The following is a 16253-nucleotide window of genomic DNA, read 5'->3' on the forward strand; positions in this document are numbered from 1 at the left end:
GGCAGCTAGGACTTTGCTAAATTAGTAATAATGCCTCTATTTTAGTCCATGCATGCTTCTATTTGTGACATATTTAAGCAAAAAAAAAAGTTTCCATATTTTCTTTATTAAGAAGAAGGTAAAAGAGAATTTATAAATATGTAGTGGCTTGCACCTAGTGCAAACAGGAAAATGAAGCTTCTGGTATTAGAAAGATGTTCAGTGTTTGGTTTGTCTCTGAATTTCTGTTTTAAGAATATCACAGAGGCTAGATCTCCAAATACTTTTGATGCATTCAAAGCCCTTAGTATAAATGTTACTTTGTTAGTGTTTTTGAAGAAGTCAGTACCTGTCATCTTGTTAAATACTGGTGTTCAGCTGGAGTGGTTTGAAGTTAGGTAGCAGCTTCATATCCCCTTTTTTTGTATGCTGGAAGAAGGATTCCAGGTAGAAAGGACAAGACAAAGAAAATAAAATTCTAGCAAAATGGAAGGAGGAAAAAAAAGACCTTTTATAAGGCTGAGATTGAATCAGCACGACCTAAAAAAATGAGGAGGAGATGAAATAATGAGTTCTGTGTGACCTGACTTTGCTGCGCTGTCTGCAAATAGCCGGGCCGAGGCAGCTATTGGAAGATTTCTTCTTCAGGTTTTTTTTTTTTTGCTGTGCAGGGGAGAACAGAGCCAGAAAAGCGGCACCAAGGTCAGTGAAGGGTTGTGCTATCCTCCTGACTGCTGAACAGAGCCTTTTTTGGGAGGGGGAATAAAAAAAAGCTGGATCCATTGTTCATTCCTTCCCATTCACCCACACAGTTCTCAGCTGTCTGTAAAACTGGTTTGCTCACCAAAACAAATGGCCTGACTTTGAGGATGTTTAGTCCTAACAAAAGAAAAAAGTATTTTAATTTGTTGCAAGGAAAGAGACAGGTTTAATAGAAGGTGTGTGCAAACCATATTATATGGCAAAATAGATCTCAGCTGTTATCTTTAGTACTTTGTTGTTCATTAAGCGTTTCGGTTGCTTTTAAATATACCTCTGTGTGGGATGAAATTGCATGAGTAATTTGAGAAAGATGGATTTCTTGTGCACCGTGAAAAGCAAACTGTTGAATCAGCTGACTCTCTTGGCAAGAGCAGGAACATATCTGGGCTGATTTGTGGCCTCCTTTTTAAGTCTCATGAGGGCACAAAACCCAATTAAAACCTGAATCTAACCTGTTCTTTGAGGACAAAGGGAAATTTTAAATCGAGTGAACAAGGAAGTTATTATACTATCGCCCTAATTTAAATAGGGGAGTAATCAATAAATAAGTTGACTAGTCATAATAAACAGCAATGTCCCTGTAAAGGACCGTGAGAACTTCTTTACTCTGCTCCTTAGTATAGGGAGAATTTTACATATAATACAAAATGAGGGTTTACAGAACTAATGCTCTATGTTAGTACTGGCATTTTTTCCCTTATGCTGTAGAAAATGAGAATTCACAGCTCCTCAGGGTCTGGAGGCAGCGTGTTTGCTGCCTGGCTATTTATGTGCTGGTCACAGATTTCTGTTTAGCTGCTGAACTATCAAAGCTTTGGCATGATGCTGCTATGTTGATTTAAGTCAGAGTGACTTTATTGCCTTTGTCTGGAACTGTAGGACAGATCTGTGATTCTAAATTTATTGTCTTGCGCTCCCTCCTGCAAACTCTCCCCAGAGCTCTGTTTTGAAATATTGGATTCAGCACTTCTGGGATGCATGGGGAGCTGGGAAAGGATTACTCATGAATGGGATACAGATGAAGATAATTACTTTCCGAAGTTTCTAGGCAAAGTGCCAGAATCATTAAAGTTTTCAGAGGTACCCACAGGAAATTTAAGCCTTCATTTTTTGCTGCCAGAAGAATTGTCAGATCACTTAATGATTCCATCTTGCATTCACAAGTCCTAGTGAGCTCTTGAGAATGCCTAACACTCAATGAAAAGTACTTTGGAATGTGCAGAGGTAGACCCAAAATATATTACCAAAAGCAGCTCTAATGTAGATTAAGGCTGGTGGAATTTGTACAGCCAGATTGTCCTGGAGAACGTATAACAAAAGCTTAGGGAAAAAAAGAATTCCCGTTGTTAGAAAGAGATAAATATTTAGGACACTTGTCACAAAGAATGAAGCAGCAAAAGATGCACACTGCTTGGAAGAAGCCAATTCAACTAAAGTGGTTGAGAAAACAGTACTTGTGCAAATAGGGATTTGTACACCTTGGTCCCGAAGATAAACACCAGCTTTTTCTTTGGGTGGGCAAGTAGAGAAAGGAGTTTAATTATAAAGTGGAGGCTGTGTTGTAAGAAATATGTAGTAACATGCTTACTGCCACTTGAAAGTAGCCTGATGGGTGAGCTTGTAAATGATCCGCTCAGAGGAGCAGCAGAGCAGATGAAGGAGCTGTGATGTTTTGGATCATTACAGTGTGGGCAAAACACAAGTGAGTCTTCCCGAGAGTTTGGAAGCAGTGCTATGAGAGCATTCCCAGGAGAAGCTAAACAGATTCCTTTTCGGGAAAGCATGTAAGTGACAGAGACATTGTATGTGCTCAGCAGACACTGTAACTGAGTGTTCCTTGTTATTGGCTGTGTTCTTTGTCTGCAATCTGCAGGATAATTTATTTTGATGGAACAAAAGAGCAAAAATGATGCAATAGTTCATAATAAAGCTTTAGAAGTTAAGCAGACAGGAGCTGCAGTAACATGGTTGACCATAGCCATAGCTTTGTACCTTGAGAATAGTGTTCTAAAATTAGGCATCACATTAATCTCACCTTATTGCATTAATATATTAACAGATATCTGCAACAGTGAGCATTTTCCATATGTTAAACCAGGATAAGATTAATTGATAAAAATATTTTCACTATGGTGAGCCCACGCATATGGTACAAGGTTATCGAGGAGCAAGGTGAGAGTGGAGGAGCTGCGTAATGAGGCAAACGTCTGCCTACGTTAGAAATACTAGGAAAGGGAGGAGAGCATGTTATCTTCATCTTGAATCCAGGCAGCTTACATCTGGAAGCTGAGATAATGGGCTCTGGATGAATGCATAGTCTGAATTACAAACTGTTTTAATTGCGAAAAAGTGTTTAAGTCTTTATTCGTGAGCAGTTGTGAATGTGATTTCCATACTTCAAGTACTTTGTCTTGCTGTATGTGTATCATAGAATAATTTGGGTTGGAAGGGCCTTAAATTAGATCACCCAGTTCAACCTCCCTGCCATGGGCAGGGACATGTCCCACTGCATTAGGGGCTCAAAGCCCCATCCAACCTGGCCTTGAACACCTCCAGGGGTGGGGCAGCCACCACTTCCCTGGGCAACCTGGTCCAGGGCCTCCCCACCCTCATCATGAAGAAATTCCTCCTTATGTCCAGTCTAAAGGGTTGTGAGTAATTATCCTGAAGTCTAAAGGAATACCTTGTACTGAATAATGTCTTAACAATGTACATATGTAGCTTTTTTATAGACCACTTGGTTTTGCAGTGGATAGAAAACTAGTTTATTTTTTTTTTTTAATTCTAATAACCCCTGTAGAAAGCCAACTGGTAAAAAAATTAACATTGACAAAACTACAGGAGTGGAACGATAGTGATAAGGAATAGAAATACAAAAAGAATGAGGTGTCATGACATGACGTTCATTGTTCTGAAATTTGAGAGGAAAGATTCTATTCTAATTATACAGGACAATCAGTGTATTCTGTGAGGCTTCTTAAAGTGAGATTTTCTGTAAGACATTTTCTCCATAGAAACAATTGGTTCATTATCAGTTTTGTTCTTGGTATTTTCACAGGGTTTTACTATAAGGAGAGAATTTAAAGGATAGTAAATATCTGACTCTATATGACCTAGAATAACAGATGTAAGCAGAAATTCCAGTTATCAAAGGAGGAAATGGAGCCTGTGGAGGGAAAGGCCAATTCCAAAGTACCTTGAAACTAAAAAATTATGGAAATTAGTATCACAGTAATTAGTGCTGTTAATCAGACACTCAGTATCATTATAATAACAGAGAAAACAGTTTTTCTAATGTGTAATTTCAGCAAAAGAGCACATAAAGATAAAAGTGGAGAGATTCAGCTGTTAGGTTTAGTTTCTGTAGTTAGGATAAGAAATGGTTCTGCATTTGTTGGTTACCATCAAATACGCTTAGTGTAAAAAGGCAAATGCTGTGCCAGCAGACTCAGGTTGGTGCTTTACTTCTAATGAATCATCACCAGTGGTGAGCACTGTCAGACATGACTGTTGTCATTTTGCTGTTATGGTACTAGTCACACAACTACACTAGTTTGCCTTGATAAATCTCGCTAGAGCTGTTACAATCTTGGAAACAGAGAAGGAAAGAAAACTTTCCCTTCGTTAATCCAGTATAGGGAATGTTTAAATTCTTGCTTTTAAGTTTGGCCTCTATGGGAGAACAACTTAAGTATGATGTAACATCTAACTGGCACAGCGAGGTGGTAGCTGCAAGCAAGTTGTGCTATGTTCGGATTTGCCCTGAACCTCTGGATAAGTCGGTCAGCCAGAGCATGCTGTGCCTCCAGCTCGGGTGCAGGGGGGTGTGCGTGCACTGGATTCAGGCAGCAGATGAGGTCATGTTAGAGAGAATGGTATCTTGAAATTAAATCCCAAATTACATCAGGAAATACTGTCATTCAAAACCCGCTCCTGCTAATGGAGTTACGCAGAATCATAGAATAGTTTGGGTTGGAAGGGACTTTAAAGATCATCAAATTCCACCTCCCCTGTGATGGGCAGGGGCACCTCCCACTGGCTCAGGCTGCCCAAGGCCCATCCAGCCTTGCCTTGAACACCTCCAGGGATGGGGCAGCCACCACTTCCCTGGGCAACCTGAGCCAGGGCCTCACCACTCTCGTAGTGAAGAAATTCCTACTTGTGTCCAGTCTAAATCTGCCCCTCTCCAGTTTATAGCCATTGCCCCTTGTCCTATCACCACAAGCCTTTATGAACAGTCCCTCCCCAGCTTTCTTGTAGACCCATGAGGTACTGGAAGGTTGCTTTAATGTCTCCTGGGAGCCTTCTCTTCTCCAGGCTGAACAACTCCAACTCTCCCAGCCTGTCCTTGTATGGGAGGTGCTCCAGCCTTCGGATCATCTTTGTAGCCTCCTCTGAGAAGTATGCTTTGGTTAGTTCTAGCTGGTCAACACTGTGTAATGCGAACTCAGTTTGTTCTAATTGGCTTGCTAAAGTGACCTCTGCTGTTAGCTCCTGTGTGTGTGTGCTTTGTAGAGGTTGTTCCGTCTTCTCTTTGGAACCATACACATTTTTAAATGCAAAAATCAGATGTAGAAAATCCCCAAATGTAGTTGGATTTGAGAATGTGCTGTCCCTGCAATAATAAATAATTTATGCAGAACCTCAGCCATAAGAACAAATTCAGCAGCCGAAGTCCAGATTTCCAAAGCATTTTGGGTTTGCTGGAGTATCTCACCACCAAAGGTTGGTGAGATAGGTTGCCTATTTCTGCAGTGCATTTGCAGTATGCTCAGTAAGCTCTTGGTCAAGCAGTTTATTCTTCCAGTTGAGAGGGATGGTTATGAATATGCACACAAATTATTGATGGAAAAGAAAATGTCTTAATTGTACTGTCAGGGAAAAAAAGCCCCCCAACTCTCAAACTGACCGCTTAGTCCATAGGAGCAGGTAACAACTACTTTGCATGCAGTGCTACTAAATTTAACACTCCTGAAGATCCTGGATATGGATCCTATTAGCACTCCTGGATAACTTTATAACAGGTATATTTTCTTTCAGAACCTTTACAGATGCGCAGACTGACTGCAGAGATTCTCTGCCTCAGTTGGAGGATACCCAGGCTGAAGGCATAGAGTCAGCAGGTAAGCGTGTAAAAAATGGTCGTCGGAAATCTAAGCTGGTATTAGATTTTTTTAGAAGTAATTACTGTGTGTATTCTAGTTATGTTACAACCAACAATTTTTCTGGGCTGCGATAAGGAGAGGCAGCCAAAAATAAGCTGAGGTGAACTGGGGCAACTGAATAAAATTTCGGGAGCTTACCATAAAATTGCATGGATTTGGTAGTTTCTCCCAGTTTTTGCCTGTATTTGAGACAATTACTAGATAAAACTGAAAAATAGCCTGATCCCATGGAAAATCAAAGCGATTCTTGTTTAACCTTTGACATCACAGCTGTCAGCGCTTGAGGATTTGGCACGCTGTGGAATAACTGGACACAGTAGAGGGATATCCCTACTTCGGTCAGTGTTGTGTTGCATTCTAGCATATGCATGCTAGTATAATTTTAAACCAGTTGCAGTGGTAAATTAACCTGTTTGTGCTACCTTGCGGCTTAAAGGAAGTTTATTAGCAGAACTTGCTGAGATTCTTTGGGAGGTTTGCAGTCCTGAGGAAGCTCCCTGTTGCCTTGGTGAATTTAAACAGGGAATATTTGTTACATGAGACAATTGAGCAACAACTGCAAGTGGATTTTGAAGAACTAGCAGATCTTTGTAGGAATCTCACATGCAGACTTTATGCATGTCTATAAATATATACATTTATACAAGTGTATAATTATATACACTTAAAAAAGGTAATTCTTTGATACACAATAGGTTTCTTTACAAGAATTGAACTATTGGCCGTTTGCTTCTTGTTTTTCAGTAAGCAGGAAATAAATTCAGGTGGGTAAAGGTGATAATTAACTTCTGGGTTTGAATTTTCAGGGTATTTTATTGAATTATTGGAGATGCACATTGTCTATGTAGATTGTTACTGAGGCTCTGATTCTGCAGAGTACTTGCCTGTGTGGCTCTGACCTATTTTTCTAAGAATATATCTGGGGCGCTGGTTGCTGCTGTCAGCTACCTCCCCTGCTTTTCTCCCAGAGGTTGCCACTGGCTGCGATTTAGAGTAAAATGCTGGGCTGTAAACCCCAGTGCTCAGGAAGGAATGCACATGCCATTCAGCCACTCCTGCAGAGGTGACCACAGCCTCTGGAAGAAAGGGGAGGTGAACAACTGAGGGTGGAAGCTGTTCCAGCTGTTCCATCATAATTTTCCTGTGAACACAAGTCACACCCTATCCATTTTAATTAAGCAGTTCCTTTATTTGACTTTAGGTATGTTTCTAAGTTGATGAATCAGGAGCTTGCAATTTAAGTTAGCCTTTGCCTTCTATTTGACTTTGGGAATCTGTGACACTACTTGTTATCCATTTAAATGAGAAGCAGTGTTTAACTTGGAAACATCACACAGCTATGCAGATGCTGAATGGTGAGGTGAGGACTGAATGTCAAAAACTTCTCCCAAAAATCTCTCAGGAGAAGGAAGCTCAGTGTCTAGTTGTGGTGGGCCTGGTTTGTATATCAAGAGAAAAGAAGGAGATTCTGATATTTTCTAGCTGTGCAGAGCTGTCTTTCTCATTTTATACTCAATATGTTGTGCAACCTCAGGAGTAAATTTGCCTAATGAGGACCCAAGTTGTTCTGGAACCAGGCCGGTTTTTGGTTTTTCTAATGTGTATGTAAATCCAGAGTAACCTTACTGTTGGCAGCAAGCATTATATTGGCTTGAAACCAGTGTAAAGTTAAGAGAACTCATTTATGCTGGGTTTACACAGATGGAATTGCAAATTTTTTGTTGGAAAAGAGCGCTGGAGGACAGCTAGTTCATCTTTCTGCTCATAGGAGGGCTTGTGGCTTTGTTCAGCTGAGTTTTGAAAACCTCCAAGGATGGAGATTCCACAGCCCCTCATCCTTCTTCTTAGGTTGACTCACTTGCATTTGTGAAATTATTTTTCTTTATATAGCAAGAATTTTCCTTGCTGCAGCTCATGTCCAGTACCTCTCGTTCTTCTGCTGTGTGCCTCTGAGAAGCATGTGTATTCTTTATAGCATACCCTCTTCAGACTGTGGTGGACTGCAGTTAGGTTCATTCTTGTCTTCTCCAGATTGAGGATCCCAGTTCATAGAAGGGCTTCTCATACATCTACCCTCCAGGCCTGTTCAATAATGCAGTTATTGAACAGTATCATTCTCAGGACTAACCCCTGAAGAATGTCACTTCTAATTGACTGCTAGCTAGACTTAGAAAAGTTGACCACTGTTCTCGAAGTGTAATTATCCTGCCATTTTTTTTGTCTATCTGTTACTCCACTCCATCTGGTCCAAACCTTCCAAGGTTGCTGAGGGAGACTTTGTTAAAGGTAAAGTAAACAAAATGCCACTGATCTCCCTATCTCAGAGCCACTCATCTCATCATGGAATGCAGCTGGATTGGATTTATTAAGGCCAAATCAAATCTCTCCATTCTGGTAGCTCAAAATGATTTAGGAGAGTTAGTTCTATAGACTTCCCATGGACCAAGGTGAGTCTGATTGGCCTTCAGTTCTTTGATTCCTCTTTGCCTTTTTGAAGGCAGTTGTCACATTTGCCTTTTCCCTGTCACTGGGGACCTTGCCAGATTGCCAGGCTTTTTCAAGGATGATGGAGAGCAGCCTTGTGACTTTGGCCTGGTCTCTCAGTGTATGCGCTGAAGCACCCAATCTGGGCCCCACGATGTTATTGTATGTGCCTAGTTTAAGTGGTCCCTGCTTTGATTTTCCTCTGCCATTGCAGGTAAAACTTCTCACCTTCCCCTAGGCACAGAAACCCAGGGAGCCTGATCTTGCCGGTAAAGACCAAGGTGTAGAAGGCACAGAGTACATCAGCCCCTTCCATGTCCTATGTCAGTAGGTTGCCCATGATATCCCCTGTTCTCTTTCTGGCTGCCACTGTCTGTGTGGAAGCTCTTGTTGCTCTTCACATCACTCACCAATTTCAATTTCACCTGAGTTTTGACTTTGTGTTACTGCATGTCTGGGCAATGTTTTTGTAGTGATGTTTTTTTTCTGATTACACCCTCCACGCACTTCATTTTGGTGCGTCGTAATCGGTTTTAAAAGCATGAGTATTGTTGTGAAGCTTATTTGGTGCTTATCCTGCTGCACCACTCCCTCCACGTCAGTTTGTAAGACATTCTTTGGAGGTTATCTTATTTCTCTGATCCACATTGGTTGTAGTTTACTGATGTGAGGAGCAGTGTATTTAATTGCAGTTCATCAATGTTCCCTTTTCCTCCAACAGAAAAGGTACAAGTTTCCATGAACTGAAATATTTGTGTGTCTTTTGATTAATTTAAAAACATTTCAGCTATTTATTCAGTCTTTTCTCTCTGGGAGTGTTAAAGTTACAAGTTTATTGTAGAAAATTGATAATATAGCAGAAACCCCTCCTCCCCCTGAACTGTGGCAGGGCAAGCAACAGGAAGCTGGTTTCTGTATTTTTGTACAAGAATTGCTATGTATGGATTCTGGCTGGTACATTCAGGTTCATTTGAAATTCAGAAGTTCTATACTTGTGTTTCTTCTGTTCATTGGCACAGGGGGAAATTTGACAAAGATGCCAAGCTCTCAGACTCCAATCGTTGTGTATTCAGCTCCAGCTTTCACTAAAAAGAAGTTAAGCTTTCAGGGTCACCGAAAATGGAAAAATAATGGGTGACAGGAGGCATGATGTATTTCTGTTGTCAGCAGAACATGATGGCGTCATAGCTGTGGAATCTGAGATGATGGCTGTCAGTCAGAAATGCCTTCAGCAGAGAGCTGATTACCTTCTCTCATCATTAGAGCAGAGCGATGTTTTGCAGGAACTGGCATATAATCAAGATACTGGTTTGTGAGTTAAATGTGAATCAGTGTGCAGCCAAAGTTAAATTATTGGTTTAGTTTCTGCTTCTCAGGGCACATTTATGGAGAATCACCTGGAGTTACTCAGGTCATGCAGCCGGGCCATGCCACGACCAGCCTGTCTGTTTGTTTACCTGTTGGAAAAGTCACCTTGGTTCTTTTGTCTTTTATATGGCTCTGAGTTGTTCTTCCATAAACGTCAGAAGTCATTTGCATTCACAAATCCACTCTGGCAGTCAGCAGAATACTTGCAGGTCAGGTAGTGAGTAGAGAGGTTTCATTCGTATGTTGGCTTTGAATGGTAGGATTGATGTACTTCTTTCTTTTTGCTAGTATGCCGTTTCCTCCCTACATCCCAGGGGCAGTTTTAGGCAGACTGATGATGCGTGTGAGAAAAACCTGCTATAGTTAGTATAATGTACCAACACTTGTAGTGTGTTTAAAAGCTCTTTGTTCTGATTGACACTTTGTTTTCAGGTACTGGGTTAATTTCCAGTCTGAGCATTACAGTTTGACTTTTAGATGCTAGGAAGGCCAAGCACCTACTTTGCTTTTCCCAGCATTCACAATTGGTTCATTCAGTGTTCAGCCAGGCATTCCTTCCCAGGCACTTTCTGAGAAGAAAGAGCCCTCTGCTCAAAATCTCTCTGCAAAATGACAGCAGAATATATTGTTCCTATTCTGCTGTTTTTCGTATTCTGTGGGACAGACTAGTTATATCTTTAGATTTTTTTTTTGTGTCTTATTATCTAGGTTTAAAAACTGTTTTCTAGATTTAAGTTCTACCTGCAAATATATGAGTGCTCAAGTTTGTATTCCTTTGCGATGTATGTTGTGAATGATTAAGATGATTCACTGAATCTCTCTGGAATAGATTCCTTTCTTAGTCTTTGGTGTGAATCGAAGATGTCTTTATGACACCAAAATAGAAGTTGCTTAAGGAAAAGCAAAAGGAGTCCATGTTTCCAAGTGCATTTTTGGTTTCTGTGTATAGATATTGCAATGATTTGGTTGATTTTCAGTCTTCACGCTGGAAACTATTTGACTAGCTAAGTCTACAGTGAAAAGACAGTAATTATGCAGCTTTTGTAATGTTGTTGTAGGAATGTTGCTAGTATTTTCATTTCCCTTGAAGAGTGACAACACTTTTTGTTCAAGAGCATTTTTGTAATAGAGTCTAAAATGTTTTACTTTAGCTCTGTATGGTAGGATTCTGTTTTCAACAGAGCAGTCACTTTCCTGTGCCCAACCACCCTTCCAGTCCCTGCCATCTTTTAGAAGCCAGAACATCATATAGAGTTGTTTGCTTGGGCTTTAGTGTGTCACTACAGAAAATAAGCGTTTGGATTAACACGAGCTTCTGTCTCTGACAGGTATTATCCCTCATCCTTTTCACACCAGGATTGGGGTTAAGTGCTGAAACACCTGCTATGCCTTCCCTACTCATAAAATATGTTTTAAGTGCCACTGTTTACACTTTGATAAACTCTCTCTATTACTGAGAATCCTTCATAGCTCCTTGTTTTCTGAACTGTGTGGCTTTATGATGCCCTTCCTTCACTGACCGAAGCCAAGCTCTACACCTATGTTTTGAAAATCGTATGCAACTTACAGGAGAAAATGATAGCATGCAGAGATTTAGTAGCTTTATTTGTATTTATTACTATCATTAATACTTTCTGTTTGTCAGAATGGTTGAGAGAACAAATGCAAGACAGTGAGTCAGGAACACGAATGGAACATAATATGAGTCAGGGAAATTAATCCTGGATTGACACACATCACAGCTATCTCGGCTCAGTTTGCTTTCCACACCAAGGTTTTATCTCCTTACCTGTGAGGGGGCAGAAAGGTGAATTTATTTGTTTCCAAAATGCTCTGCACATGCTAGGATATAGCCTGGGGCAGAGAAATCTCCAGAAATAGTTTCACAGAATGCTGGTCACAAACTAGACTGGGTTTGGTATTTTTCAGTTTAGTAGTTGTGCTTGATCAGCTGATTATGAATGAGCTTTTCTACACAGCTAAGTAATGAGACACTGTCCTGCAAGACACAGTTGTTTGTATTTGGGTTTTTAATGTAGGTTTGTGAGCTTATGCTAGCTTGCTGTGCCTCTGGTTATCCATGCAGGTTGCCAGCCTGGTTTAAGGGAGGCTGCACGTGTGTTCTGAAGCTCTCATGTGGATCCAGCTGGCGTTGATGTGTTCACTGACTGCCAGAAACGCTCAGAGAGGTAGTTTCCAGACCCACTCTGGAGCAACTCGAGGAAGAACAGCATTTGAGAGGGATGTGAAGCGTGTTGTACTTTCAAACACTCCAGAACTGCTTATACAGTAGACAGTATAGATACTAGCTGAGCATTCCTTACAGCCTTTGTTTTCCCTAAGCGTAGTAAAAGACAATCATGCTTCTTGTATCAGAAACTTCAAAAAGTCATCTTTTCTCTTACTCTTATTTCTGACAAACCAAAGCTCTTTGGTCTGAAATTTTCCAGCAGCTCTCTGTAGAATATATATGTTTTTATGTTCATGCTGAAAATATTTCTTCATTTATGGAAGTAAATCTTGTAAAACAAAATGTTGTTCTTAAAATGTTGTTGTACTGTTTTGTTCTGAAGTGTGGGAACTAACAAGTAGGGCAGTCATGAGTGGTTTTTGTCTTCCTTATGAGAATTCACCTAAATTTTGCCAACTTGCTCGCCTTTAGATTCTTTTAAGGAGCATGTTTATACTCAGCCTGCCTCTTGCTGGGTTTGCAAGAGCCAAGTGGAATCTTTGAGACTGTAATTTCTTGTGAATGCCAGGGACTGCCCCAGTCCTTGGTACCCATGGTGAGAGCCAAGTGACATTACTTGGTGCTCTGTGTCTGGATCCTGTCAATGAAGGGCAGGAAAAATACAGGGGAAAGAAAGTGGATGGTAGAAAGACAGGGTAAGGGAGGGAAGAGCAGAACAAGGTGAAAGATGACACGAAAATAGGGCAAGACAGGAGTGAGCAGAGTGGATATACGTTCTAGAACACAGGGTGGATGGCCAGGAAAAAAACTGTGGGAAGTAGTGGAGAATGGGAATGATGAAGCAGAATAGATGGGAGGGGAGAAGGGAGGAAAGAGCTGTGACAAGCAAAAGGAACCTGAATGCTGAACAGCGACAAAGATTTTGGATTTTTCAGTCTCTGTAGCTTTCTGATTTCCCAGCTCCTCCATTAGCTCAAGGGACAGTGCGGGGCTGAGCATGGGCAAACAGATTCTTCTGGAATTGTGTACCTGTAACACACAGAAGCTCAGCATCATTCTGTAGGGCAGCACTTTTATTCAAGACGCAGAACAAAGTGTAAGAAATAAAGATTTCTCTTTCTACTTGGAATTTTTGATAGTTATAAAATTGGAAAGACCTTATCTCAAAATGTGGGAAGGGACAGAATTGTGCTTAGTCCTGCAGCCTTTATTCAGTCCTCTTGGTTTTGGTACATAGTCATATGGTGTTTTCCAGTGATAGAATACCTTTATGATGATGCTCTACTTTCCAGAGTCTCTGTGGACTTCCTTTGCTGATGGCAGAGTCAGACTGAGAATAGATAACTCGTGTCCGCAGACTCCCATCACAGTTCATCAGATGTTCAAGGAAAGCCTAGAAAAATATGGATCCCTTAATGCTTTGGCCAGCAAAAAGAATGGGAAGTGGGAGAAGATAACTTTTTCAGAGTATTATTACCTTTCCAGGAAAGCAGCTAAGAGCTTCTTGAAGGTAGGTACAGGAAACAAAACCAATTACTTTTCCTCCCTTTCTATCTCAACAAAAACCCAATACAAACCCCAAGACACACTATAAGAGGTTTATCCTGTTAACTGAAGATGAGCAGCAATATTCTTTATTGAAATAATAATGATGAAAATTGGTTTTGGTCATTGCTGTCAGGGGAGCCTGAGTGCAAGCGAAGAGCTGCTGTGTTACACTGTCTCACTTGGGCATGAGTACAAAGCTCAGCATAAGGTGTTAAGGTTAAAACCAGGAAAAATAGGTGAAAGACAACAGCACTGCCAAGAATCTGGCAAGATTAAGACAGAATTTAAAACATTCTAAACATAGGGTAAGATTAGTCCTCGTTATGCTTCTGTTCTTATTGGAAAGATCTGTTTTGCAGGCCTGTCTGGACAGCAGAGCTCAGCCAGGCAGGAAAAGATAGTGGGAAGTTTAGATAGTGTAATTTATCATTACTGATAAATACTGATTTTGCTGTGGATATCGGCATAGAGATGTCTTGTCACAATGGAAATAAAAAAGAAATCAAAACTTATGCATGTTTTGCGCTGTATGTTTCTCTCTGGCTTGCTTATATTCTATAACCTTATGCTTCTTATTTTTAAGCTTGGTCTTGAACGATTCCACAGCGTAGCAGTCCTTGGATTTAACTCTCCGGAATGGTTCATCTCAGCTGTTGGAGCTGTTTTTGCTGGGTAAGATTTTTTTGGTATGGTTTTTGGGGGGGACTTGGGGATTTCTGTTTCTCTAGGTCTGGAAACAGCAAATCTGTATTTGGTATTTGTATCTTGGAATTTGTGCTGCAGCTTATGAGCCCTACTGGAGTCTCATAGCTTTCAATATATCCAAAATAGTCCAGACACTCATAAATTGTTTCTGTTTGCTATGGGCTTAACTGTGAGAGTCACATAGAAACTATTATACAGTGGTTTTAAATTAGACATTAAGAAGAAATTCTTCGTGGTCAGGGTGAGGAGGCGCTGCACAGATTGCCCGCATCATGGATATCCCCTCGCTGGTGGTGTTCAAGGCCAGGTTGGATGAGGCTTTGAGCAACGTGATCCGGTGGGAGGTGTCCCTGCCCATGGCAGGGGGTGGAACTAGATGGGCTTTAAAATCCCTTCCAACCCAAACCGTTCTATGATTCCAGTGATTTTATCACTGGAAGATATGGGAAACAGATGAGATTCCCAGCTTTATGTTAATGATATTTGTCTATAGCAGGATGTGTTCAAGTAGGTGAAGTGACAGATAAATTCTAATTAGCCTGATTCCTTCTGTCCTGATACAAGTTTATACAATTTGGATTTTACCCTTTAAGCTGTTTCTGTGCCAGTGAAATTCAAATTAATATCTGTGTGCAGCGTGAACAGCAAGAGAACCGAAGTGTTTCTTTTACCACTTCGTGAGCTAACTCTCGTGTAGCCTCAGATGGGTTAAAATGCTGAATCCTAGACTACAGCATCTTCTGCTGAGTAGAATTTAGAGATCTTTTTTGCAATGTGCATATATCAGAGATTTTCATGGATAGACTCATGACAGCTGAGCTGCTGTTCACTTCCACATCTCAATAGTCTTTCAGCTTTTGTCTGTTCTTTGATTATTATTCTATTTTTTGGTACTAAGTGCGTGCATATGCGTGTGTTTATAAATACATGTACATTTTTGATACAGAGGAATAGTCACAGGAATATATACAACCAATTCTCCAGAGGCCTGCCACTACATAGCTTATGACAGCAAAACCAATATCATGGTTGTGGAAAATCGGAAACAATTGGACAAGATAATGCAGGTATGAGGTGCCTGAATGGTTACTTCCAATCCCTAATTTTCCTATTTTGTGATGCTGTCTTTATGCCATACTCACTGCCTGTATCACAGAACCTTCCGTGGGAGGGCTCTCAAATCTGGTATCTGGTGTTTGAGCCAGTGTGTAACTCACAGCTCTGTTCTCTATAGTGTCTGTTGCTCTCTGCCTGTAAGACTGCAGCTTTATATTTATCACTAAAATGTGCATATGGCTTCCTTTTCTTTTTTCTTTAAGAAGGTGGAACATTTTTTTAGCGGTTTAACAGGAGAGTTTGCTGAGGCACTTCCTGTGTATCGATAGGTAACTACAGCAGCTAGGGTCAGCTTCTAGCTTGACCTAGACAGTTCCTTGATGTGCCCTTTGGCATATTATGAGAAGATGTTGAGAAGCTATTTCTGATGTATTTTTAAAAGATTTTTGACTGAAAACAAATTTTCTAGAGCAGATCGTGTAGCATCTCCTTTTTTTCCTTCCTCTTCACCTTCCCCTTGACCTTGCTGAGGCAGTTAGTTGTGAGTTTAGGGGAGAAAAACTGTGGGTAGTGGGAAACAGGTTTCTTGTGGCTGTCAAGACATTATAGTTTTGGCAGTATTTTAGTGGGAAAAAACCCACACAAGATATGAATAGTAAAAAATAATCTTGTCTGAAAAAATCCAACAGATCTGGAATCACTTGCCACACTTGAAAGCTGTTGTGCTATATAAGGACTCCGTTCCAGAGAGGCAGCCAAATCTGTATACGGTATGTGAATGCTACAACAGAGTTATAATTCAAGGAGGATTATTTATTTGATGAATTTCTACTATGTTTAATCTGTGGAATGTCTACTGCTTCGAACACATTGCTATGTCCCAGCAAACATATTCAAAACCTTCATTGGCTTTGTTTAATTTACCTGTGATTTAATGTTCAGTACTTGACATTCAGAATTAGAGCTACTGTGCTTAACTGTCTTGTGTCTTCCTG

At 40.6% G+C, this 16253-nt stretch overlaps 1 protein-coding gene across 2 annotated transcripts in view; it reads left to right on the forward strand.

The window, feature by feature from the left end:
- The window catches only part of ACSBG1 (acyl-CoA synthetase bubblegum family member 1), a 32656-nt gene that overhangs the window by 1640 nt on the left and 14763 nt on the right, over positions 1–16253 (forward strand). For both annotated transcript variants that reach the window (XM_054077251.1, XM_054077252.1), the window contains exons 2-6: positions 5782–5864; positions 13242–13459; positions 14081–14169; positions 15149–15269; positions 15948–16028. In XM_054077251.1, coding sequence (XP_053933226.1) covers positions 5782–5864; positions 13242–13459; positions 14081–14169; positions 15149–15269; positions 15948–16028 — 592 coding nt within the window. The remainder of the gene's footprint in view (positions 1–5781; positions 5865–13241; positions 13460–14080; positions 14170–15148; positions 15270–15947; positions 16029–16253) is intronic.

Source organism: Cuculus canorus, chromosome 12 (genome assembly GCF_017976375.1).
Source record: "Cuculus canorus isolate bCucCan1 chromosome 12, bCucCan1.pri, whole genome shotgun sequence".
Taxonomy (NCBI): Eukaryota; Metazoa; Chordata; class Aves; order Cuculiformes; family Cuculidae; genus Cuculus; species Cuculus canorus.